The sequence below is a fragment of the Hippoglossus stenolepis genome, chromosome 15 (genome assembly GCF_022539355.2).
Source record: "Hippoglossus stenolepis isolate QCI-W04-F060 chromosome 15, HSTE1.2, whole genome shotgun sequence".
NCBI classification, from domain to species: domain Eukaryota; kingdom Metazoa; phylum Chordata; class Actinopteri; order Pleuronectiformes; family Pleuronectidae; genus Hippoglossus; species Hippoglossus stenolepis.
Window position 1 is genome coordinate 17,447,860 of NC_061497.1, and position 26,670 is coordinate 17,474,529.

General features: G+C 41.6%; 2 protein-coding genes across 3 annotated transcripts in view; one reads left to right on the forward strand and one right to left on the reverse strand.

Annotated features, from left to right (window-relative positions):
• Nucleotides 1-1,173: 1,173 nt before the first annotated feature.
• On the reverse strand, nt 1,174-3,471 carry zmp:0000001268 (CYTL1 domain-containing protein). The gene is made up of 4 exons (XM_035178838.2): nt 3,254-3,471; nt 2,944-2,988; nt 2,537-2,683; nt 1,174-1,480 (listed from the first exon to the last, which is right to left on the reverse strand). The coding sequence occupies exons 1-4, from the start codon at nt 3,404-3,406 to the stop codon at nt 1,436-1,438; spliced, it is 390 nt and encodes a 129-aa protein (XP_035034729.1). The 5' UTR covers nt 3,407-3,471; the 3' UTR covers nt 1,174-1,435.
• Nucleotides 3,472-7,836: 4,365 nt separating this feature from the next.
• stk32a (serine/threonine kinase 32A) overlaps nt 7,837-26,670 on the forward strand; it is a 59,145-nt gene continuing 40,311 nt past the window's right edge. Inside the window, exons 1-4 of one of the 2 annotated variants that reach the window (XM_035179547.2) lie at nt 7,837-8,131; nt 9,355-9,699; nt 15,059-15,114; nt 16,711-16,862. In XM_035179547.2, coding sequence (XP_035035438.1) covers nt 9,648-9,699; nt 15,059-15,114; nt 16,711-16,862 — 260 coding nt within the window. In that variant the 5' untranslated portion in view covers nt 7,837-8,131; nt 9,355-9,647. Of the gene's footprint in view, nt 8,132-9,354; nt 9,700-14,470; nt 14,695-15,058; nt 15,115-16,710; nt 16,863-26,670 lie in introns of those variants that run through there. The other variant, XM_035179548.2, reaches the window with a different exon arrangement.

Genomic DNA, 26,670 nt, shown 5'->3' on the forward strand with positions numbered 1-26,670 from the left:
CGAGCTGGGCTATTGCGCCCTCTAGTGGCAGATTCAGCTCAGTGAACTCGTACCTGTTGAGCGTGTGGAGCCTGACCTCAAAGCAGAAAGCAGGGCAACTATGAATGTCCCTTATTAATACTGAAATGATTTGTCAAAAATCCATCAGTTGACTGAGAGAAGATTAAGATCAATATTTTTTGACTGAGGAATATTTTTTTTCTTTATTTCGACCAAACAAAACAATTTAAGAGCCAGACACAAAATCTCAATCCTTGAATGATCAGGAGCAGAAAGAAAAATAATCTTATATAATCTGCCCGTCTTTCACAAGACACTCTTAAAAAAGTAAATAATTCAATATGAGGAGTTGCAGATCATTTTTTTCCATTGGGTCTTATGGAAAATAACAAGGACGTCATCTTGGACTCATGGAAAATTATCAAAAAATTAGTTAGTTGAAGTCCTAAATAATTTTTCCTTACAGTTTATTGGGTTAAACTGGATTAATTTGGTCTTTTACTTTTATCCTGCATGTATTTTTTCACGTTTAAATGGGTTTAAAAAAGACAAAATGAATTAACTTTAGCATTGTGGATTACAATGTTTTATCCATTTCAGGGCGTAAAGACATGATCATCTTTGTTGTAGACACTAAATACAGAGTCATCTGCTTTGTATTCTCTGTACTCTTTCTATTCTCTGTGTCAGTTAATCTCAATACTCTCAGGGGGGGGATTTGATCACATCTCCACTAAGTCCCCAAAGTATAATTAGTCTACGACAGTGAAGAGACAATCTCATACAAGTCCATACAAGCCCTTCAAGGTTTCTACTAATCCCATCACAGCCATGACTTGTTGGTAATGAAGTGTATGTGTGTGTTTATCTTGTACACTTACAGAACTGTTCATTATTTCAAACACTTCCAAACAGAGTTCTGCTGTTGACTTACAAAAACCCAGAAATGCCTAAAAAGTCCTAAATATAAGTTTTAAAATCATGTTATTGGTGGAGAAGTTAGAAGAAGTAATAAAATATTTTAATCTAAATAAGACAGATTTCTATTATATTGTTCTATGTATCTGTGATAATTCTATTTATAGTAGCCTGTACTGACCTTGTGGCCTACATGACACATCTTATTACTCATGGGAAGACATAGTGAGAGATGTGGAAGATATTTAACAGCAACAACAACAACAACAACACCCCTAAGTCTAATAAAGGAGCCACCGTCATCTTAATGAAGTTTATTATATGAAATGTTTCCTCTTTTAGAGCTTTGTGATAATCAGGGGCAATACCATTAATTATATTCAAAAACAGAAAATATATAATTAGCTACAGAACCATAGTCAACATATGTTTAAGATTAATATCAGTCAATCACTACACATAAGAACTGTAATGTTGTCTCTGTCTGAGCAGACGTTGTGATTTCAGAATCCAGACGTTAACGCTCCAGCGCAGCACAGTCAAAGATCGTGAACACCAAGTCCTGTAGAAAGAAAGAAAGACAAAAGTTTGTGATTAAACCGGATTAAAGCATGTGGGATTTAATAAGGTTTACTCAGGATTTGTTCTTATAAGCAGCTAAATTTCAGGTGTCTACGAATCAAAATCTAGACTGGAACAGCAGGTACAAATAAAAAACATCAGCACAAAACTTCCAGGCTATAACCAGCCTCATGCTCTGTTTTCTTTTCTGTTAATGGTTACTGACACGTCTGTGATGAAACTGACGAACTGCATGAACTCTTGAAGCTGTGTTGAGACGTCATGGCTCGGCCTGCTCTGCACAGACAGGTCCTGTCAGTGTTTTACAGGAGACCAGCCACCGAGCCAGATGTGCTTCACTTCACAGCTCAGGGAGGAACCAGGACCAATCTGTATAATAATTTAATCTGCATCATAAACCCTGTTTAATCCGGTGAAGTGACTCAGCGGGTGAGCCATCAAATGACAGTCACTCTGAATGTGTGTCATCTGTGTTTGCTCTTTTTCCATTTCCTGTTTCTAGTCTGACTCATTTGATTTACACGTTTATTTGTTGGGGACTTAAACATATGAAGGAATCAACTGATGAACACTTATTTTATTTATCTAAAAATCCATATTATATGGAGACTGTTTAAAGTTAACTAAAGAAACCTCAGTGCTGGTTTTCATAAATGTGACAATTCAGTTTGTGGCTGTCACCTCAGGTTTCGGGCTGTGGCCACTGACAAAGCGAAGATGGTGATGATGAAGATCACGGCAGGAAACAGACTACAGATCTTGGCTTTATATTATCACAGAGGTCATATAGTAGGGTCAGGGTCAGTGTTCTTTATTTTGTTAAATTAAAGGATGAACTTAAATGATGAGTTTTTCCATTCATGACGATTTCAGTGGTTTATCACACAGTTGACTTCAGGATTGTTTTGAAGATACAGAGAAACCATATTTGAAGACATCTCTTTGTGCCTCACCGAATTTAATCCACAAATCAATCCGTTTTCATGACACAATTTGAATCTGATTGTGTTACACTTGTTGAGACGGTGTGTCTTACCCCGTGACATTTCTCTCCCATGAAGATGAAGAGCTGTCTCAGATTGCCCCACAGCTTCCTCACGTCTCGGGTGTACGCACAGCGGCGTTGTCGCAGGCCCTCCACCAGGGAGATGTAGGTCCTTATTTTGTACATCACGCAGGCGTTCTGGCGGCATGAGTAGCAATTAGTGTCCCTTTGCATGATTTAAAGAAGCTGAGGTTTTGCAGCCAGGACACCACAGAGGTCAGAGAAAATGTCATAACAGCCAGATGGTTGAAAACAGAGTGAAAGGTAAACAGCTGAAAGAATGGATCAGAACACACTCTTTGTTTTGACTATGATTCTAGTAATTGAATCTAGTAAATTTACAATATACAATTTATAAATTTTTGTGATAATAACGTGGAATTCAAATTCATACTTACATGTACATCAAGGTAGAGATGTGGCATGTGTGCCATGCACCTACTCTGGATGAAAAGAACAATATGAATCTCAGTGTTTAAAAACAATTGAAATTGGTAAAATAATCTAATGTTACTTATAAAGACTCATAAACAAATGAAATATTCTCACATCTAGCCTATACACTTTAATCTGATGGGATTCAAACTAAATCAAACATGTATATACACCCAGATAAAGGAAAGTTAACATATCTGCAATGTGTTCCTTATTGGAGCGTTCGAAAGCAAACAAATCCGAAAGAAATATCAGATCAAAATCTCCACTTACAGTTTCAGAGTCCCACTTCAGATGTGCGGCCCACTGGGTGAGCTCTCGTGCCATGTTCAGTACCTTGGTGTAGCATGTTGGTGGGAAGAAAGGGGAGCTCAGCACCAGAGGCACCAAAAATGAAGCCAGCAGCAAGTGGTTAAAGATCGCCATGACTCTGTGACACCTGCAGCACCTACAGAGCCTTTGTGTCAGATGCACACATGCAGCCACGTACACATGTGGACATCTTCTAACACACCCCCTCTGTTTACTCCAGAGTTATTATGCAGCTGCAGAAGAATGACGGGCGACGACAGACAGTACTTATCTTTATAGAGGAATTGGAGCCAGGTTGACAGGATCACTGTGACTTTGGTAACAGATCAGATAAATGTATAAGTTTTACTTTTACTTTTTACTCCAGCAACAATAAATTTGGGATTTTGTTTACAGTGAATGTGTGAGCATCTTCACCATCTGCATTTATCTTTCCTGTTACTTCCTTCTTACTATGAATATATTTTTAAAAATTGTAATTCCCCAAATAAAATCTGTGTGTATGCTGCAGGAAAATTGAAGCCTGGGGCGTCTCAAGACCCCGACTCAATTGACTGGAATGAAATGAATGTTTATTGTTTATTGTTTATTGTTTATTGTATATTGTATTATATTCTTTGATTATGTGTAGCTCTTTTGATTTTAATAGAAAACACTCAAGGTTTACTTGTGATGAAATGTACTATATAAAAAAGGGATCAGATAATAAAAGTGTCTGGTATTAATATGCCATAGAAGCTGTTTTCAATATCATCTTCACATCACAATGTCAAATGGTTTTGACAGATTCTATCAGGGCTGAAAAAGATATGAAAGTGAAAACAAAACCATTGACATAAGCATTTTGAAGAGAGAAGCTTGAATAACACTTCCCACTAATACAGGTTTTTTCATAATTAATAATGTATGCATCGGGGAGGAGGATAGTGTTTAACTGTTTATACTCAGGTTGCAACATTGATTATAAAAGCGATATTTACTGTAAAGTCTTTTCCCAGAGGAACCTTGCTGTATAATATTAAAATAAAACCGACTGCTGACTATTTCCCTCCACTAGATGGTGCTAATTTCACAGACTACAGCTCCACATGTACCTCTTATAATTCCATAGTCCAGCTTCCTAAAGCATGATGTTTGAGTTCCTTCAAAAGTCCTCACTCCATCCCTAAATGTACCATACGCCGGCTTTCTATGGCAAACAATACCTTCAATTACAAAACTAGGACAACACTGGCACAAGCTGAGGTCTCCTACATTATGAGTGGCTTTCCTTGGCCTCCGTCCAGCTGTGATATGACATTGCCATCACTTATCTCATCTAAAAGAGCAGCACACTTCCTGATGCTGCCAAACGCCCGATCGGGGATTGTTGTGCTTTTGACTGATGCTTGTTACGTCCTGCGGCGCGCCAAAAGTTGGAGGTCTGTTTACCCCCCTCAGCATGAAGATGGATGGCCCAGGCTGAGTGGGTCTTGGCATGACGAAGAGGCATGAAGAGGAGGAAAATATGCAGTGTGCACTGTAAGCATATCCCTGGTCCCAGAGTCCACACCACTCAGCGATTATCCTCTTTGACCTTGGTCTCCTCATTTAACATTGGACAGAGGTGACCTGACAGTCTATATAATGGATGGGTGTGTTTTTCAGTTAATGATGGCCATGAAAGTTAATGGATGATGAGAGATTGGATTACAGGAATCTCCTCAAAAGGCAGTAAATTTAAAAGCTGCAAACATATATCCTGATTTTGAAGCCCTGGTAATTCACCGCATACGAATCCCAGAGCTGACATGCATGATGTATAAGCACTTACGTTATCTTCAGTTTCTGGATCTGCATCTGTGTTATTCTTTTTCAGATCTTGAAAAACATTTCAATCCAAATTTTGATTAGCAACTTGGCTGAACGTTTATCATCAAGTGAGTAATGTTACATTTGCATTTCTTTGGACTGTGGGAGGAAGCCAGAGAAAACCCACACAGACACGGGAGAACATTCAAGCTCCAAAGAGAAAGGCCTCGGCCAAGCTGGGATTCAAACCAGGAACCAGGTGCCAGCGCCAAACCTTTGTGAGGTCCACGACAAAGGACATTTGGATTACATCACCTAAATTTCCCTTGCGATCGATAAAGTATCTATCTATCCATCTATCTATCTTTCTACTGTATCTATCATTCACAATGCACTCACTCAAATTGTATAAAGAGAAAATGGCCAAGACGACAGAATTTATCTACACTGTATAAATATAATGCTATTTTTTGCCCATTTTATCTGAAGAATATTGTTGGTATCGGGGATGTGGAGCTGGATTGGTGAATCTCCTGTCTGTCAAAACGCTCCTTCTCAGTAATGCTGGAAGATGCTTCCTCTTCATGTGCTCCTGTCATTTGTGGGGTCCCCCAAGGATCAATTTTGGGTCCCCTTTTGTTTACCCTATATGTGGTATGAAAGGGCTATAAACAATCCATCATTATTGTTATATCATTATTTTATGGTTATAAATAGTTGCATTATATAGTCAGCAGACAGGGATTTTAGACACAAATTTAAACATCACTAACAGATGGAATGAAAGCAGTATCGTTCTATAGCTCTTACACATTTCGAACCCATTAATCTATTGACTCCAACGACCCTGCTGTCCTTAAACATTGCCAATTTAGTAATTTGCTTAATACCACTTACAATTCCAAAGACAAAAATATATATTAAATATTTGTATAAACTATAATTTGATTAACAGGGGTCAATAAGTATCTGTTTCACCTGGACTTGCTGTCTGTGGAGTGTGGGAATGACGACTCCACGCTGTAAGAGCCCAGCTGGTCAGCTACTGTCCGTCTGAGAGGTTGTCGTGCCAACCACTGAGCCACTGCCTTGTGGAATTCAGCTGTTGGTGGTGGAAGGTGCAGAACAGCTGAGGTGTAGGAGTCTTGGGTGGATGTGCACTATTTCTCCAGCCTCAGTTGCTACTCAGGGGCATCAAGTTTTGGCACGTGCCTGTAAAAGAGTACATTCAGCCAGACTGTTCCTCTCCGGAGGGCCTGATTTATCTCTCCCTCGGCCTTTAGCTTGGATGAGTTCAGCTCCTCCACTCTTTTCTTTCAGGCCCTCCAACTCCTGACACAGGACATCCTGCTCACTCCTCAGCCCCCGGATCAACTCCTGATCCTCTCTTCCCTTTCGGCATGAGAATCTTTTCTGCCTTGAGTTGCTGCTGACGGGCGTCTTTTTGTTGCTGTGACTGCTCACTGAGCTCCAGTCTTAGGGTCTGCTTTTTCTGGTGATGAGACTCTTTAGTATCACTGACAGGAGACGCTGCCGTGAGTTTTTAACACCTCGACCTGAGTGCCTGGATCTTCGCTTGCAGCCTCGCGGTCCCTCAGTTGTCAGGTTTGATTATTGACGCCCAGGTCTGATAGATCACGCCTAAAGATCAAAGTTTTCACATTCAGCAGTTTAACAATTGTCTAAGGAGCTGTTTCAGTAAAACAGAAGAGCCCCCAACCCTTCTTGCAAGATGCACAGACAGAAAGTGATGTAAAAAGATCCCAAACCACGACACTGCATTGTCATCTACTATTTGTCTTACATCATGTTTTGGGTTTCTTTGTGTCTCTCTGTATTTGTTTCGTGTCGTTTTTCTGACTTTCTTACTTCTTTTGGTCGTTTTGTGTCTCTTTGGGGTTATTTGACCCACTGATACAAAATGTTAAAGGTCCCGACTTGTCACAGACTGCTTAAATACAAAATAAAAGCAGGTAATACTTATACCTATATGGTGAACTGAGCATTTCACCTCTCAACAATATTAAACGTATATTACATCGATTCTAAAAGGATATTAAAAAGCCAATAATATAAAGCACAGTGCAAACTCAGTATAGACTCGCAATGAAACACCAGAGAGACATTAGTGTTCAATATTCTCTCTGTGTAATTACTATTTCAATATAAGTTTAAAGGCTATTATGAGGCAGCAGCAGGCTCAGACCGCCCCTCACCTGGGACCGTGTTGAAACAGCACTGTCGACAATCTGCCTTTAAGCAACTCAAGCAAGTCCAGCTGCGTATATGTATGAACATGTGCCAATGACCTGTTCCGGGTGAGTTATAAACCGTCACCAGCTCTAGGGGGCGCTGTTCTAAAGCTGACCATGACCTCTGACTCTATGACAACAAGGGGACAAACTATTTTGCTGCAGGTCTTTGAATAAAGAATATTAGAATATATTTTATAGATTAGAAAAGACTAAGAGAGGGTTTTTTTAATTCAAAGAAAAACGTTACAAATAAGACTTTGCAGTGGACTTGTAGTAATATACTTGTTATGATTGTCTCTTTGTATGGCTGCTGAAAATGTAACATCCCAGTAGATTTTCAGATATTATAAAGTGTCATCTACTGAAACACATGAGGGGGTATTTATCATTTTCCTTCCTTGTGAGTGAATGTTGACGACAGGGATCCTCAGCCCCGCAGCTACATCACATCAGCCTATGAAACGTGCCTCTCCAGACGCACGCTGGTTTCCAGCCCAGTACACAGGCGGCGATGTGGAGGTCAGTCGCTCACCAGCGCACTTTCTCCTCCGGATCCCTCTCTTCGCTTCCCTCCGTCCTCCAGAAACATTTGGGATCTCGTTTTTTTTTTGCGCATCCCGCAGGTCACGTCCCGCTGCGTGGCTCCAGGTGTCCCGCGGTGCGTCGTCGGTCCGGACACGGGACCAGACAAGTGATGCTCTGAGCTGCGCTGTTGCTCCGCGGTCGCCTCGCGTCTCTGCAGCAAACCGGGCTGGAGATGGTCCCGTGCTCGAGTCGCCGGCTCCGTTCAGAGGTAGGTGCCCTGCAGGGAGGCAGGGGATGGAGACAGGGACTTTCTATTCAGCGCATGTTTCTGCCTTTCTCCCACATATGATCGGATAAGGGCTCCGGGCACTGTGTCCTCTGCGGCAATGCGGCTTCTCGCACTAATTTCTGAACATTTCATTGATTGTGGGATATTCAGATGTGCTGTGTTGACCTTATGATGCAGCCGGAGGATGACATGCATACAGGGCTTTTTTCCTCCTGGAGGGTTGAACGTTGCCTCAGCGAAATGAAGTTTGTCTGTTCGACCCCAGAAATACATCCCATGACTCAGTTATAGTCATTCTCCTGTTAGATATTGCTTTGGCACAAGATGTCACTCAGTTTAAAAATGATATGACTGCAAACAACAGAGCAGTAAAGCTATGACGTGTTGTGATTTACCATGAAATAACTCGAGTAAACTTACTTTTTGACACCTCTGACACCAGGGTATTACAGAGATAAGATGTAATGCAGGGGCTGTTTAAATTAAACATCCATATATAAGCTCACGTTTCACAAGACAGTTTTCTTTTCTTCAAACACTTAATTATTGTCTTCTACTAGTGGAGAATAATGTAGTAACTCATGGAATCATGGAGTGAGGCACCCTGAGGGATTACGGTACACAACGGCAGCAAACTGTAAATCAAAAAGCCTCCAATCTTGTGCTCATAATGGAAAAATGGATGATACCATTCATCACACACACACACACACACACACACACACACACACACACACACACACACACACACACACACACACACACACACACACACACACACACACACAGTAGAAGGGTGCTCCTGTAGGATCACGTTCTGATTAAAATATAAGGGGTTCAATAATTGATAAAGGAAAGGAGGAACGAAGGAGAGAAGACGAGACGAAGAAGACCTCCTTATTTGAAAAGTAGAAAAGAAAGTCATTGTCCTTACTCATCAAGTCGTCTGTAAAGTGAATGTTTCTGCTCTTGTGCCACTATTGAAGTACAAAAAATATATATTTGTTCCATCTAAGAAAGGTCAGCATTGATCTTTCCACCGATCATTCGATTCTGTCCATCCATGTCCCAGGAGCTCTGCCTTTAAACTTTACTTTCCCCCCCTCTCTCCTCTCCTTCCCTCTCTCTCTCTCTCTCTCCTCTCCTCTCCTTTCCTCCCTGGTGGCGGTGGCGGTGTCCTGTTTCCTTGCCTCCACTCACAGGTTAGACTCTCAGTCAACAGAGGGCCACAGCCACCAACACATCAACCACCCTGCTTCTGCCGGCTGGCAAGAGTCATCCGTCTCCCTGCGTTCATCTAAACAGCAGTGAGGAAGGACAGTGCTGAGTGGTCCGGCACGTGGGGCTATATGTGTGTGTGAGTGTGAGTGTGTGTGTGTGTGTGTGAGGGGCTGTAGTGTTGACCAGGCTATGAGTGCGTCTCAGAGGGAGAGCCGTTCGATGCTGAGTTGAGCAAAAGGAGCCAGAACAGGAGAAAACTGCGAGAGGAGCAGCCATGGGGCTCGGACAATCCAGCAAGGCTCCGGTCACGGATGACACGGACGAGGGTGAGTGCCGAAAACAATCCAAAATTCTTATCCGGCCGAATCTTATTTGTCCTTTATCTGCTTTTGTGGCTCAAACAGGGACAACTCTAGCTGGGAAGTTGGCACACAAGTCGTGAGCAGGATTAACACCATCAGTTTATCCCAGGGGTTGTGCACCTTTTCTGCAGCCTTATCAATGTGTTAAGCTATTCTATTCTATTAGCTGGAAAGATTAAGTGCACTTACAGTAAATGGTTAGAGTGATGTAATGCTGATTAAGTGCCACGGTGATGGAAAAAAAGGAATACCCCTTGCAGGAGGCACAGCGATGGAGAGAAAGGTGGATATTTATGCCACCATACATATAATGATGGAAAATAAAATATAATAACAGAGTATAAAGTTGTTTTGTGAAGCCCAAATATATCTATGGGACTTTTTAATCTCTCTTATTTTGGCTTTAGTGTTAAACTCTTGATATTTCAGATTATTTAAAATTGGTTGAATCTTGCCAAGCTATTATCCTGAATGACTGATCGACATCAACGTTGACTTATTCTTTGATTGGCAAAAGCTTTCTGCTTTTTGAACTTATTTCTGCCTTTTTGTTGTTTGCGACCTGCAGATAATACAATGTGAACTTATTGATTTGAGTCAGTTCCTGAAATTAATTCCACTCGGGCTGTGCCCCTGGGGGACTTCAAATAAGTCTGTGTTACATGAGTCAGTGTTTAAGTCAGAAGTGAAGAGGCTTTCCCTGTTTATTCCATCACAGTAGAAGAAGTAGGTGCTTCTGTATATCTGCTATTAGACGATATGCATTTGCTTTTTTTTCTTGAGTTGCAAACTGGACATACGTTATGTTTTAAGCTGATTGGGATAATGCTCCATAATTATTATTAGAATATATGTTTTTTCTGATATGAATTTCCTCACAGTTTGACAAACCGAACTTACTTCTTTCACCCTGCCTGTGTAAAATGACCGCCTCCCACCCTGTGATGAAATCCATTTCTTTGGCTTTCTATATGTTCCACTGGAGGCAACCCTCTATCAAAGAGAAAAATCATTATTCATGGTTAACCTTGCAGCTTACTCATCTAGTGTGCTGTTCTGGGAGTGTCACTCAAAGCCAGCGCTTCTGTGAACTCAGAGTTAATGGAACGGTGCAGCTTCTCTCCCTCGCAAAAAAACAGCGTGGGCGATTTCACCGAGGGCAGTGAAATAATAAACACAAGAGGCACGTTCGTTTTTTTCATTTTTTTTGAATTGGAAATTAAAAAAAATCCTAGCTGGAAACTAAGTAACCCCCCTCGCTGATGCACCTCACGTCAGAGAAAAAACAGACGGGTGTTCCTTGACTCTGTTGTTATTGTTTGACATTGCACTGGGACCATTATGTCCCCTCAGTGCATCGTATGCACTCCCAAGACACCTGGGAAACACGGGGCATGATCGAGGGAGGGAGACGGACAGGGATGGGAAAGAAAAGGAGGGAGGAGGAGAGATACTCAGAGGTAGAGACAGAAAAATTAAAAAAGACTGGAGGGATGGAACAAATGAGTGAAAACATTTAATAATAAACATCCAAAATCAGAAATGGAAGTGAAAAGAGGAAACCCAACGTTCCAATTTTTCAAATAATGACATGTGTCGTTGACTTGGAAACTGTTGCTCCCGGCGCTCCTGCATCCCCGGCAGTTTACATTCACTCCTCTGAGTGGCAATAAAGATGCAAATTGAGTTTTCCTCTTCATACTTCATAAACGTCGAAGGTCGCCGCAAGGTGATATCCGCCATAGATGTTGAATTACGTTTGTTTGTTAATTGAAATTGTTAATAATGGTAAATGATACAATTTCAAAAATATATCAATGTACAAAAACAATCTGTGGCAAGCTCAGGTTCATCTATAGCTGAAAAACTTGGTCAACAAAAATATGATCCCCCAATTTTTTTTTTCACGATATTTTCAGAAAAAATAGACACCCAATCTAAAGCAAATTATCGGAAAATGATGCCCATGATATCATATACTGTAAGTGACATCATGAAAAAGTCACAATAAGGTAAAAGAATGTTGACATGCGTAGTTTAAAAAAGTGCAATTTTTCAAGCTATCTCTGAACGACCTGTTGCAATGAAGCAGATTAGACACATGAGCCACAGCTTATTTCTCTTTCTTACAGCTTGTGAATCTCTCACATATTTTATACATGGAATATTTAAATAGCCACCACACCCCTGGCTTTTACTGTCGGATTCAATCTTTTCACTAAGACAAAAAAATGAATTTTGTCTAAATCTAGACACAACATTCTAAATAGAGTTTCAGCATTTTTTTTTTATCATTTTGTTTCTCACTGCTAACAATCTACATTTATTTGCAGAATATGTTCACAGACAGTTTTCTTTGCCAGTGTCAGTGCAAAGACAGACGCTTGGTTTATAATTCATACTCAACCCATGTTAGTTGATTTACAGAGAGGTGTGTGCATGAAGGTGAACTCTGTCCAGACATGTTTATCTCCTCAGAGAATGATGTGTGTCCCTTACGTGCCACATGCCCTTCTTCGCGTCACTGGGAGAGCTCCGGCTAATGGACAGGCCCCATTAACTGCTGATCATACTTTATTCACATTGCAGTGGCACATGGACCCATGGGCTGTGTTTCAGCTGTCAGAGCGACGGTGTGAGCGCAGATGTTCCCACTCCGGTGGATCCTTAAGTGATTTACAGGCTTTTGTGTGAGGGCTGGGAATGAGGGGAGGACGAGGGGAGAGATCGAGACGATAACATTTTACTAAACAATAGTGTGTGTTGGTAACATGTGCGTCACGGCCAACAGTGGCTCTGCTGCATCTCTGCAATCCGTTTCCGTTTCCACCTTCTTTCTGTGATCACGTATGTTTTAATGCAGCCAAACTCATCCTTTGGTTTTCTCTCATTTACATATTTTTCTGTTAGTGTGAGACACAAAATTTGATCGAGAGTCACGAGTCACCAGGTGAACTTAATATAAATATAGGTTAATGATCATATGTGATCCCATGAAATCCCATTAAGGGACCAGCAGTGAACTGGCGCTTCCCGAGCAGCCATCAGTGAGCCGTGCTTTTGCAGCAGGTGACACGTTCTATCATTACTATGAACACAAACGCACTTTATTTCAAGTCAGTCTCACCTACACCTTCACTAAAGGGTGCATACAAATGTGTATTAATCCACGGCTGAAAATAGTCCCCAGGAAATCTTCTATATTTCTTCTGTTTGAGACCTGTTTTGTAAAAGCAACAGTGACCTATTAGCATTGGATCTGTGACCAGTTTTTAAAGACCTTCAGCAGGAGCCAGAGGGCTTGGGGCTGGAAGGGTTTTCTCCTCTAGATGAAAACCTGCAGCTGGTGTTTGCTGGTGTATCCAGACCCTTTTTTATTTTTTTAAAAGGTCAGTGACAAGATGTCAAAACAGCATCTTAAGCTGAAATCATAAGTTCTGCCTGACTTGCTGTGCGGGTCAGCGTGAAGCGAAATTTGTCATCTGCCCTTTTCTGCAAAAGGCCCGAGTGGACATGTTCGGGGGAGGTCCACACGCAGCCCCACAATGCATGACTGCACACGTGTAAACATGACGGCGGCTGAAGTAAAAATAGAAGCATTTGGGGAGTATATGAGTGCTGTGAGGGTAAATGGAGCGTGAAAGACAAGAAGAAGATGCACTTTCGAATTTAGCCAAAATTAGTGTGGACGTACTTAGACACTGAGCTAAAGACAGCATCTGGCAGAAAGAGAGAGAGAGACAGGACATATACAGCACCGTCACAGACTCAAACCGAACACGCGGCGAATTCAATCCAGACTTATTAGCATGTGTCAGTCAAATTTAAATTGACTAGCCGATGAGCTCCTTAGTGAGATGATTTCCTCGGTTAGTTTAAGCCACAGAAAGGCTGTCAATGTGTCAATTCCACTTTTGCAGATTCCGATCATTACGCGCTTTTGTTACTGGTGTGTCCATCATTTCATGCGGCACATTAAACCATTCAAATTTCAGCCGGGGAAACAAAATACGATAATATCCATCTCGCTCCTCGTCTCTCGCTCTGTGTCTGACTCGCTCTTTGCATGTGTATGACCGCGCCTCTCTCTCTCTCTCTCTCCCTCTCTCTCTCTCTCTCTCTCTCTCTCTCTCTCTCTCTCTCTCTCTCTCTCTCTCTCTCTCTCTCTCTCTCTCTCTCTCTGCTCACCGAGCTCTGCCCCGTCATCCACGACCACAGCTGTCTCTCTGAAAAAAAAACCCCCATCAGTGCAGGATCTCCATGTAGCTCAGCACCATGTTTATCTGAAGTGTGTTTCCGTGTATATATGTCGAGTATATTCGCAGGGGCGCGCATGCTGTGTGTGTGTTTGTGTGTGTGTGTGTTAAAGTGGACATCATATGGCCCTGTATCAGAGGAGACTGTATAAACACTCCAACACAGAAAGTGTGAGAGGAGGAAGTGCCAGTGATACGTGACTAACAGAGCATAACATTAGCTGTCACATCCAATAGATCTAGTGTCTGCAGGCAGAGTGTGTGAGTGTGTGAGTGTGTGAGTGTGTGTGTGTGTGAGTGTGTGAGTGTGTGTGTGTGTGTTGTTAGAGGCAGGTAATGCTCGAAGTCAGCACTATAATTGTGTGTTTTTGAGAAAGACTCATTGCCCTACGAATGTGACTGTGGTCAGATGAGTGCAGGATGTGGGCAGCAGCTGTTCCATCCTCTGGGGGAAAACGGCAGAGAGGGAAAACCTTCTGTCCTGGTTGTCATGGCAGCAAGAAACAAACAGCACCCATCCGGTTTCCAATTGGCGATAAATGCTGCTGATAGGAGGAGGAGGAGGAAGAGATAGGGACTCTGGTTTATGTCGTGTGTATGTGTGTGAGGGAGACACAACAGTGAGGCCGAGTTTGCAGAATGATACAAAGGCTGGGATGACACCAAGCAGCTAGAGATATGCTTTTGTTCAGGAAAAAAAAAAGTATGCACTGCTCATAAAAAGATGTCTTTGTGCTGAGGCTTATTTCCGTTCTCCGCTATATAATGTACCTGGACCTGTAGTTGCCCTGGAGACGTCCATCTACTTTAGCTTGACGGTCATTATTGTTGAAATAAGCTCAAAGCAAAACGTCGCAGTGAACCTACTGTAACTGTACGGATGCTTAAAATGAATTCTTCTCAAATTTCCAGTGATTCACTGACCGGATTTTTATTTTAAAAAGGATGGAAATGTGTGTTCTAATATATTTCAAGGTGATATCCATAGATTTTTGTATGTTTAAGCTATAGCAAAGTAGTTTCATTTTGACTTTCAATCATGCAATTTCTTCTCTTCTTTTCTACAGTCAATTTCGACCACTTCCAGATCTTAAGGGCAATAGGAAAAGGGAGCTTCGGAAAGGTAAGCCAATGTTTACCTAAGGGATTTCCAACAGCCTTCCTGGTTTCTCTAGAAACAGAGAGATGGCCTCCAACACTGACATTTTGAACAATAACAATATTGAGAGAATTGCGCCTGAAGTTGTTGATGCTGGTAGTAATGCCATATTGATATTACTGTGGCAACTAAATCAACTACTTCATATATTTTCTCAGATACAATAACTTTATATTAGATAACTTTATCATTTTCAAATGGGGAAATTAGTTTGTTTTGCTAAAACAGCACAAAAAGACAAGGACTGATTTTCAAAATAGCTGGCAGTAATTTCTCTGTCTATCAACGACTTGATTTGCTTGTGGAGACCTTTCAACATAAGGTACATGTTACTACACATAATATGCCATGTCCCCACTCTCTCTCAGTCTCATATCATCATATACGGTCTTGTGAAGCCTTCAGGTTTAATTTGCTCTGTGGAAACACATCCGAGGTTATAGCAGCCTCGTTTCCTCTCGCTGTTAATCTATACGGTGAAGAGCAATCCACATCAGCAATTACAGTACATGTAAGCACATATAGCGACACGCATGCACGCACACTCGCACCCACATGCACACATGCAATACACACCCACATGGCAACACCGCTGTCCAACAGCAGATAAGCAGTCTAATCACAGTAGATGGCAAGCTGTTCTAAGGGAGGAGTGATGTGATCAGGGTCTGGCTGATTAACTGTGCCAGCTGGGCCACAGATCACTCTCTCCGATAGCAGTAATCACTGGCTTATTGACGCTTGTAGCACAGACGAGCACGACCACAAATAAATATGGGGAATTACACTGGCGCATATTGGAAATACTGACTATTCTCAGACACGTTGTCAAAAAGGGGGCAATCTCGCCCCAGTTTGATGTAAACACACAATGACAGATTGCACCAGGTGTTATATTCTGCATCCACACAACCACCACATCAACCGTGCTATTTATTTCCACTGACGCAAGCGCCCCCGAGTGCCGTTTGAAGCCGTTCTTATCTTGCAATTTTGCAAGAAATTCTCTGTTCCCTGCTGACAAGTTACTAATTCTAATGAAGGCTAACATAATGTTTCCCATCTCTAAATTGCAAAACATACCGGTGTGAAAAGTTGAAGGTGTTAGGAGAGGATTAAAACTGTGATTGTGGAGATTAAAGACAAATCCCGAGGTTTCCTTCCTGTCTTGTTAGATGGACATTTCCAGTTCTTGCAATGATGTTACAAACACCTCGTGGGAGTGGCCGTGTGTCACATGCAATACAGCTGCAGACAAACGCGGATGAATGATGGAAAAAGCACTAGTGGGCCGACACATATTGTGAAACTGGACTAGTTTTCTATTTGCCAAAGAGAATATTTTCAGAATTTTTTTAATGTTGGTTGTTAAAAATAAATAAAGTAGCGGCTTATAAGGGAGAACTAGATCTGCATCTGACAATTTGGGCTTCAATAAGAAAATATTATACAGTATCATTTCGCACAAACGAAATGTTGACATTCATCATAATTGCACACGATGTTCATCATACTGATTCCGGCAGGGATTAAGTATTAATCCTCATGTGATCTCATTAGGTCTGCATCGTGCAGAAGAAGGACACTAAGAAGATGTACGCCATGAAGTACATGAACAAGCTGAAGTGTGTGGAGCGCAACGAAGTGAGGAACGTCCTGAAGGAGCTGCAGATCATGCAGAACCTGGAGCATCCGTTCCTGGTCAACTTCTGGTAAGCGACAGAATGAGTGTTTGAATCAGGTCTGCAAAGGTTCCTGACGTGTAACCTGATTTCCACCTCATCAAAATCAACTCCACGTGGGCTTCTGTTTCACACTGGTTATTTCAATCAGCCATCACAGCCGTTTGGATGTTTTTTGGCGCGCTCTGTGTCGATCATTTGATTTTATTTGTGATTGAACCCCGTCTGTTAAATCCATGCAAGCAGAGACGCACTTCTGCATCGCCCCATTGAAATAAAGGGCCTTTCTCACAGTCTTGATTTGAGCCTGCAGAAAGGTGTGGACCACTGAGGAACACTCACAAATCTCTGTCCACATCATCTCACTCTTGAAAGTTGCTAAAAGGAAAATCTAGTTTGCTCACTGATCCGAGCTCGACTCTCAGGGACACGACTCTCCTCCCTCGGCAGCTTCTCCGTTTGTCTCACCACATTTGGGGGGGAGTTGAGGAGGTCTTCTCCTCAACTCTGCTCACGCTGATTCAATCTGAAAGCGCTAAACTCAGATGACTCACCGAGCATCTCAGAGAAAATCCTCCATCACAGTTTGAAGGAGCCAGCTCATTTTGAGATGTCTGATAAGGATGGCTTGTTAATTTGCCAACTAAAAGGCGTCATTAATTCTTAACAAGAAATCCCGCTCTGCAGGGTTTTAAGAGGAAGACGCACTGTTTTTCTTTCAAGCTGAAAGTCCAAAGCTGAAAATAACATCCATATTCCTCCCAGTCCAGTTTTTAAAAACATATCAGCTTTTAATTTATCTATTTACCTCTTTTTGATTTACAGGTTCGCTTTTAAAATCACTCCCTAACCAAAAAAACACAAACATCTGAACAACTAAGTGAGATGCTTTCCATGTAGTGACTTTTTTTTCTCTACCCTTTGTCTTCTGCCCCACTTTTCTATCCTCCCTTCACCTTGCTCCCGTTTCAGTTAGATCTGCTTCTGAAAGCACTGCTCAAGCAGAATCAGTGCCTGGTCTTTTTAATTAGTAATTGAGGAAAACAAAACTAAATCCTCCCACGTTGGGAATGAATGAGTCGTAGAGAAGGAAACGACAGAGTGGAGAGAAGTGCAGCATACGGACTCATCAGACAAACAATGCCAGGGCTTGCTTTCTTTCTTGCTTGATTGCCTGCTGTGTTGGACAAAAAAAAGGTTGGAAGTTAATGCGTTTGGCAGCATAAACCCCTCTGGGTGCATGGGGGTGATTTCCTCAGGAGATGTGCTTGGGTCAGCGCCGTGCCCGCTCGCCCACTCTCTCTCTCTCTCTCTGTGTCTGTCTCTCGCTGTGTTGAGTTGGCGTAAGTTATGGTTGTCCTGAGGTAAGCGCTCAAGGTCAGAGACAGGAAGAGATTGCTGTGCCGGGCTATACATGCAGAAAAATCAGGCTTTATTCTCTTCTTTTGTACCCTGCTCCTCTTTTCATCCACCTCATCTTGTTAATCCCTTCTCCTCCTCTTCCTTCACCACCTCACGTTTCTCTCCCCTTGCCGTCACTGCACCTGCACCTGGGCGTGACCTCAGGTGTTTTGTCTGAGCAGCAAAGCAACAATGGATTTGGAAAAACAGGAGCAGGGAAAATTCAACAAGTCATTTTTCCGGGAATACTGATTTCGAAGAAGCGCAACCTCTGGCATTGGGGCTGTGATACGGTCAGTTTATTGATGTGCCAGCACTGGTGGGGCATCCCTTTGTGCCTGCTCTGCACAAAGTCCCACTGTGTAAGGAGAGCCCTTGTTGGCAGGCCAGGATCCACTCACATCGTTTCGGAGACATCAGTCAGAGAGCAGCTGTATTCAGCTTTCCGTCTTGTTGCCCCTTTATCTGCAGATTTTGCGGCTGATTTGTTTCTTGATGGAGCGGATTTCTGAGAGGAGGAAGTTGTGTAAAGTACGCGCTCTCGCTGTTTGCTGGATGTGTTGTGTGTGTAATGTGTTCACTGGGAGCGACACATTTGTTCGGGACACCAAGCAGAAGGAAAACAGTCGAGCAGTAATATTTCACACACGCTGCAGATGGTGTCTTTTGTTAAGTTGATGTTATTTCAGTAGCATCTGGTGAAACTGTTTGGTTCTTGAAGAGGAAAACAACCTAAAACTACATTTGGAATCATCTATAGAGGAGGCAAATTCCTAGAAAGCTCAGAAAAAAAGAAATAGAAAGACTGCTCACTGCCAGCGGTGAGGTCAAGATTTCATAATTCAACTTTCTTTTAACAAAGTCTATAGAACAGGTCATGCTTGATGTCTCCCATGTTTAACCTCTATGAAAAATGCAGCTATGATGTAACATGCTTTTGTGAAAACGAAATAATAATTATAACTGTAACTGTCAAAGACAAAAGACAAAAAAAAGCACAAAGTCTAAAACGTTGCTTGAGGGAGACCCTCTTTTGTTCGGTTATTATGTCATCTTACTAATGCATTACATTAAGCTTTACTCCCCCATTCATGTGCATTTGTTTTCCTTTAGAAAGCAAAAGAGTTATGACATAATCAGAAATCATGAGTATTCCTCCAAACATCTGAGTATAAAAGGTCTAGTTCACCAGATAAGTTGTATCACACAGGCAATACAGTTATAAAGCCACATTTTGAATGAATGTGACTCCAATATTGTAAGAATGCAAGAGGAAAATCTGCTTTTACCTGAGGTATAAACTGTATCCTTGTGTGTGTGCAAAATGTGCACATCCTCATTTACACTTCTGGCAATGCTGAACACTGTAAAGCAGCATGTTAAACATTAGGCCTGGCAGAAGGACCTGATGTAATGGAAGATCATAAAATTAGGGGTCGTAAGAGTGAGAAAACATCCTGATCAAGTACTGAGCGTAATTATTACTTTTGCAGAAGTAAAAATGGGGTGAGACCAATAAGATCATTTGCTTTATTGCTGAAACCTGAAGCCTTATAGCTGAGACCACATCACATTTCACAGCTTGTGGTTACAGCTGTTTAACCACATTTGTTACTATACAGCCTTTGATAAAGCCTTCACTCCTTTGAGACCACATTTAGGTTTTTATTTGGATCTGCAAAAACTTTTACACACTCACCCAGTGTTTCTCATCAATTACCTGGACTGTAACAGCCACAGTTTCATAATGAACCAAACATTGTCTACACTTCCTCGAAGAGATCTCTAAGATAGTGTTTTTGCTCAATTCATTCAAATAGAGCGGTCTGCGTTATTTGCCTCATGCTTGCTTAATCTCTCCCTTTTGCATGTTTGCGCTATCCATGCGCTTTGCCCATAAAGTTTTTACCATCCAGGAAGACGGTCAGACCTCATAGTTTCAGCTGCAGAGTGGCATTCAATGTAACTCCCTCACATGGAGGAACTCTTCCACTTTCTCTTGTCTGTGCATCTGTCATCTGGACTGAATCAATTCTGTGAGATACACTGCTCATAAATAACAATCCCCTAAATATGTCTGAACTTTTTTGTCAAGATTCCCAAATAACTCTCTGAGAAATAAACGAAAATATTGAAAAATGCCTCGTCCAACAAGTTTTGTGGTAACCAGTCTACTAGTTTTTCAAATTTCTGCTAACAAAAAAACGCAGATGAAAACATAGCCTCTTTGGTGGAGGAGACTTATCACTTCACTCACTGACTGTAAATGGAGTTTGAGAGTTACATTTAGCATGCATGTCAACATCCAATTCCTCTGTGCTTTTCTGAAAGCGATGTGTTTATGTATTTTTTCTTTTGCATGAGAGTGCATCCATGCATGTGTTCCCAAGCAGCGTTACCCACACCGATGGGAGCTGTCAGTCACACGGAGGTGTTTGGTGATGGGGTGGAGGGAGGTCACAGGGCTGTCGGCAACAATCCAACACGTCACAGTGTGAGCAGTCGGCCGGCTGTGTTGGTTTCAGCAGGAAGCTGTCGTCAGATGACTGCCTGTGTATGAATAGACAGCCTGTCTGATCAGTTATATTGGCCATATTATTACTGAGATTTCACTGATGTTTTTTATTTTGGCGATGTTACATGGATAGATGTTGATTAACAAAAAACACTCTTGCCAAGGAGCCAAGCAATGAATGGAAGTGATGTTCTCCTTTCGCAGAATGGATACATCTAGAGATATTAATAATATTGTTATGTCTTTTATAGAGGGAAAATAAATGTTTATTTGAGCACGTAATGTACTGTAATAAAAAACTTGGATTTTCTTTTGCTGAATACTGAAGTATGGAGATCTGCTCAGAATGATTTAAGGTCCATAATCCGCCTGTCCTTCAGTAAGAGACAGAAATCAAATGGAATTTGAAAACTACAGCTGCTTCAGTATTCTTATGTTCAACTTTGCTGCTTCACATGTCATAACTGTTACATTTTAAAGAGGGAAACAGGGTCGTTTTTGAGAGGACACCGTCCCATTAGCCTCCGAACCCCCCAAAAGGTTTCTGGACACCTCCATTACTGAGGTGGCCGGGGGTGCCTCTGCCTCTAAAAGCACCATGCAGGATGCGTTTCCATCAGACTGACTGCCTGGAGGCCACAGGGAGGTCACATTGAAATGCATGTGTGTCGGAGTAGAGGCAGACACCAAAGGGAAAACAGGATGAGTGAGAGAGAGACAGAGATCGGGGGAAATAGAAACAATAATAGGACAAGAGAGAGAAACACAGCAAGCTGGTGATTACACAGGCTTGATGCCATGAAGGCTAATGAAAAGACTGCGCCATTTCAACATGATGTACAGGTGCTAATCCGCTGTCTGAATGCCGTCCTCTACTCCCGACCAAAGACGTTGGTCGAGGCATCAAGTGACAGCTGCTAATTGATGCTTGAGATGCTTGCTTCTGTTCTGTTGCTAACGGACTTTTTCAGTTCTTCGCAGCTGCAAAACGCAAAACGACGGTTTAAAAATAATTCTGCTAAAATAGAAAGTACTCATCGGTGGAGTGATTATTTTCCACTTCATACTTGTACATCTGCTTCCATTTCTTTCTTGCCATCATTAGTATATCATTAGGCAAAAATCTCTACATGCTGCATTGAGCCATATCAAAAGGAAATTATATCAAATTTTCTTTTAATCATTTTTGATTCACGTGTCCAGAATGATGGCATTATGCTGTCAATCCGGGCATCCGTTGTTTATTCTTAATACTTAGACTTATTATGTCTTTAAAGAAAAGTGAGTAACACCAACAAAGTGTAAATGTGAGCATTTCGTCAAAGCTGCTAAACAGTGACACCCACATTTTTACATTTGAAAAAACGTGAATGGAGAGTGTGAGTTCTCCAATGATGGCTAATTCTTTCATTTATATTTTCAACCTTGAGCTCTAAATGACCAGGTGTGGCTTAACGAGGAGAGTGACTCTTTAAAACCATATCAGTCATTCATGGTGAATTGGGTAACTTTCCTGACCCGGAGCGTACCTGTGACGAACGACTTAATGAGCACCGTTTCTAACTCGTTTTGACAGCGGTGGCAGGAGGCCAAAGGAGACTTCATTCATATTCAAGCACCTTCGAAGTACAATGTTACCATTTCAGAGAGAGAGAGAGGAAAAAAAGAAAGGGGCTTTTATTGTATGAGAACAATTTACACTCCAGGTACAGAGTGAAATACAATGAAAACACTATTAGCATCAGGTCAGTCAGCCCCAGAGGGATGCTGTTGATTTGTGGCTTTAAAACCTCACATACTGTGTGCTTAGAATAAGAAATGATTATTCAGTGCAATGATGTGCACTCATGCAGATGATCAAGTGTTGAAATAGCTGTATACTATGCATTTTTGCATGTGTTCATGTGTATGGGTACGTCTATATATTGGATTTTATCAAGACAGTGCATCCCTCCACCAAGGCTAACACCCTATCTTTCTATGTTGAAGAAACCACCTTATTCGAATCAACTCCCAAAGTTAAAGGGTTCTTCCTTGGACCATTCCCCACCCTTTCACCTAGTTTCAAGGAAATTGGTGAAGTAGTTTTTGCGTAATCCTACAGACACACACTAACACATCCGCCTTGTGGAGGTAACCAAGATTCAGGTACTGCAGTCTTAAGAAAAAGGTGCCGTGCGGCAGTGAGTGTGTGTGGTGGGCACTCACAGTTATTAGATTGTGCTATACAGTAAATGTACACAACAATGTCATAGCTGTCAACCCTCTTTGTGGCAGCTTTGTTCCTGACCAACCATGTGAGAGAGTCTTGTTTGCTTATAGAGGACGGAACAAACCTCCCAATCAATGACGTCCAAGGCCTGCTCTGTTTTTATCACCTTGACTTTCTGCAGGAAAGACTTATGGGACAGAAAACATGGGAGACTCAGCCAAGCATGAGAGCTGGTTTTCTACTCAATTAAACTGGTATCACAGGGGCCTCAAGTGTGCCATCAATTGACTTGATGTCCCCCATTAACACCCGCTCGACCTTCTCACCCAAGATATCACCAGGACATCATCCAGCCACGTAATAATAACACATTGTCATATCGATATACATTTTAGATTTATCTATGGTTTTCTAAGCACTGACACTTGGTTGGAATCACCAATAACAGATCTTTAATCAGTATTCATTGGGTTTTGTTCCACTTTATTTTATATGACACCAGTCCACTAAAATAATCCAGGATTCGCCACTGATACCAACGGGACGGCTCAGTTACAATTAAATCAAATGTAATGGTGTAGGTAAATTAACAACATAATTACCCAATCAAAATAAGGAAATGAAAAAGCAAGAGTTTAATTAAATTCAGAGATGAAGTTAAAGTTGAGAATTCAGTTCAAGGAAATGGCCGTTATCCTGGAAGAAGCCAGTGATTCTCTGCCAAGAAAAGAAAAAAGCAATTAAGGTCCAGTTTGCGTCTCCTAACGGCTTGTGACAGCAGCTGCTCCTCCGATTCTTCAGCACCTTAACTAACGGTTTGCTGTTAGCTGTGTTAAGAGGTATTTACACTGTAGGAGACGGAAGTAGAGCGAGAGCGAGAGAGAGAGAGAGAGAGAGAGATAGAGAGAGCAGGAAAAAGGGACAGAGATAACAACTAAGACACTTAATCAAAAGATTAATAGACTTGGGGTAAAATGGAGTCCATCCAACAAACGCAGTCTGTTCTCTTGGTCACATTTTTAACCACTGAAAAGTTTGTTTTCCTGCCCTCGGTCACAGTTTTTCAGCTTCTTATTTTTGGTTAGCATATTTTGGGTCATAAATATTTCACACACATTTGGCTTTGCACACTTTTTGCATGCTTGGTTTCGCAATAATGAATGTTTTATTTCCTGTATCATGCTTCTCTCCTTCGCGATATTTTCTCCTAATGGCCTTCGCCTATATCCTAAAACTAAAGTCTCCATGTGCATGTAGATGGAGCCAAACTTTAGCAGGAGCACTGTGGATGGAGAAGTGTTGTTGACCATCTATGAACTCACTAGTCAGATTTGTGTCCGACCCAAAAGCCACAAATCTTGAAGTGTGGCATCGTTTTGATATTTAAGAGACTATGATGTGAATGTGACACTCGTTTGATCTGTGCTTCCCCACTCTCTGTGCCAGTGTCATATGATTATCCAACAAATTCCTTCCCTCTCATATGTTCACAAACACATGAACACACACACACACACACACACACACACACACACACACACACACACACACACACACACACACACACACACACAAACATTTCAAGATTAATTAGTCTTACATATTACATATCCAAAAAATAAGATTTTGACAGAAAAAGCTTTTTAGTCCAGACAATAAGTATTGTTTGTTAAGCACATGGTTACATATCTATTATACACATGCACACGCTTGCTCACTATATATGCATATGCTGTACATACTCACAAACAAGTTGGCACATATACATAGATACATACATACATACATACATGCATGCTTGAGTATATAATCACTAATACACGTTTGAACAATGTGTCGATAGAATAACAAACAAAACTGATTTCTCGTGTACAAAAACAGGATAGTACTGACCAAATTAGATTTTTATACTTTTGATTTCTCTTTATTTTAAGTGTTTTCTATCATCATCCTCGATCATTTATCGTCCAGACTCACATCCCAAAAATTGTTAATTTAATTTTCTCTTAATTTAGCATCTGTATTGACTACAGTTAGTGCTATCTTACTAATTTCAAACCCTTTGATCACTGATTTCACTTCTACTTTAACTGTAGCACTCTGTGTGTGCAGGAATCGCTAAGTCAATGCCTGACCTCAATACTTTCTTTCCTTGAAAATGATATTAATTGGTAGAAAACATTTTTCGTGATTGTTGTTGGTAAGTTATTTTATAATAGCATATAATGTTTAAAGACTCAGTTTTAACTGAAACATGGAGTTGAGGTGGAAGAAGGACAGCATTGTATGAGACTGTGCATCTTCACGCTGCTCTTTGTGACATTGGCAATATGTGCATCTTCAGGACGGGCCGTCTCACAGATAGTCTTTCCACACTCGGAGGCAATCAGATGTTAAGTGGCCTCAGCATTATCTGAGCCTCAGCAGACAGTTTGGAGTCAGCTCAATCAATCCCCATCCATCCAGGGCAGAAAAGCACCAACACCGAGGAAAAGGAGTTCACCTATGTGGCAAAAAAAATTAACTACCCCAGGTCATTGTGCTTTGACTTTGACTTAAACCTCTCAGAAGTGTTCAGTAAATTTGTACCGTCTGTGTTTCTAATCAGGAACTCACTAAACGGCTTAAAAAGGGAGGTGGTGTTCTCCAAACTTACGGGAGATCTGAAGTTGCACATGTAGGACGTCGTGTTGCACACTGTACACAGAGCAGTGCTTCAGGCGAGCCAGGAAATCTTTGGCTTGTGCAATTTCTTTCACATGAATTTTGCATAAATTAGCTTCTTGTGGGAGAGACACTAATTAGCTCATCGTTTAGAGAGGGAGTGGGGTGGTGGTGTTGGTGTGTGTGTGTGGGGGGTGCCTGGCCCCAGCAGGATGCTCAGCATGTAAAATCAGTGATGATTTGAGCAACAGCTTCTTAAACGGCGACACGAGGAGCTGCATGCTGACACCATGGTCCTGCTCTGCATGACTGATGGGTGATTAGATGAATGACCACCAAGGTGCATGCCCCCCCCCCAAAAAAAACATTATCGAGCTACAAATACATTTTACGCGATTGTGAAACTTTCCGTATCGGTGACACCAAAGCAGACAATTCCATTTTCCTGCAAAAATCTTTTACACCACATTAACAAAAGGAATATTTAATAAGAGTAATGTTTTTATAAAATAGCAACAGTGTGATGGGAAAGCTGCTCGGCCTTAAGAGAGACAGAAGCAGGACGTGGAGCCATCTGAGCAGAGAGTGTTGCTGAGAAGAGGCAGATTGTTATTGAGCTAAACAGTTAAACATTTTCATGCCGCCAATGTTGATGGGATAGAAGACATGTAAACAGCAACGTGCCAGAATAATCGATTTGTTGATCATTGCAAAGTCTACAACCTGTCTAAATTGCATGTTGTCTCTATATGTCTCTTCTGTCTTCGATCATAACAGCTTCGTTCTGAGCTGGTTGGTATTAAAGAGTATTTCCTCAGGCAGGACTGAGCCTGTACGTACAGTAGCTGCTCCTCCTGCAACATGAAGCAGAGTGATGAGTGTTTTCCTTCTGCTTGGTTTGAGACACAAAGAGCAGATAACCTCAAACACCCCTGGAGGCTCCGGAGTCGGTGTTTTCAGACGTCACGGGGCTGAAACACTGATGGGTGCTTTTGTCTTGTTTGTTCTCGTCGAAACCTTCAGTACTAAGGTCTTGAAAAATACTG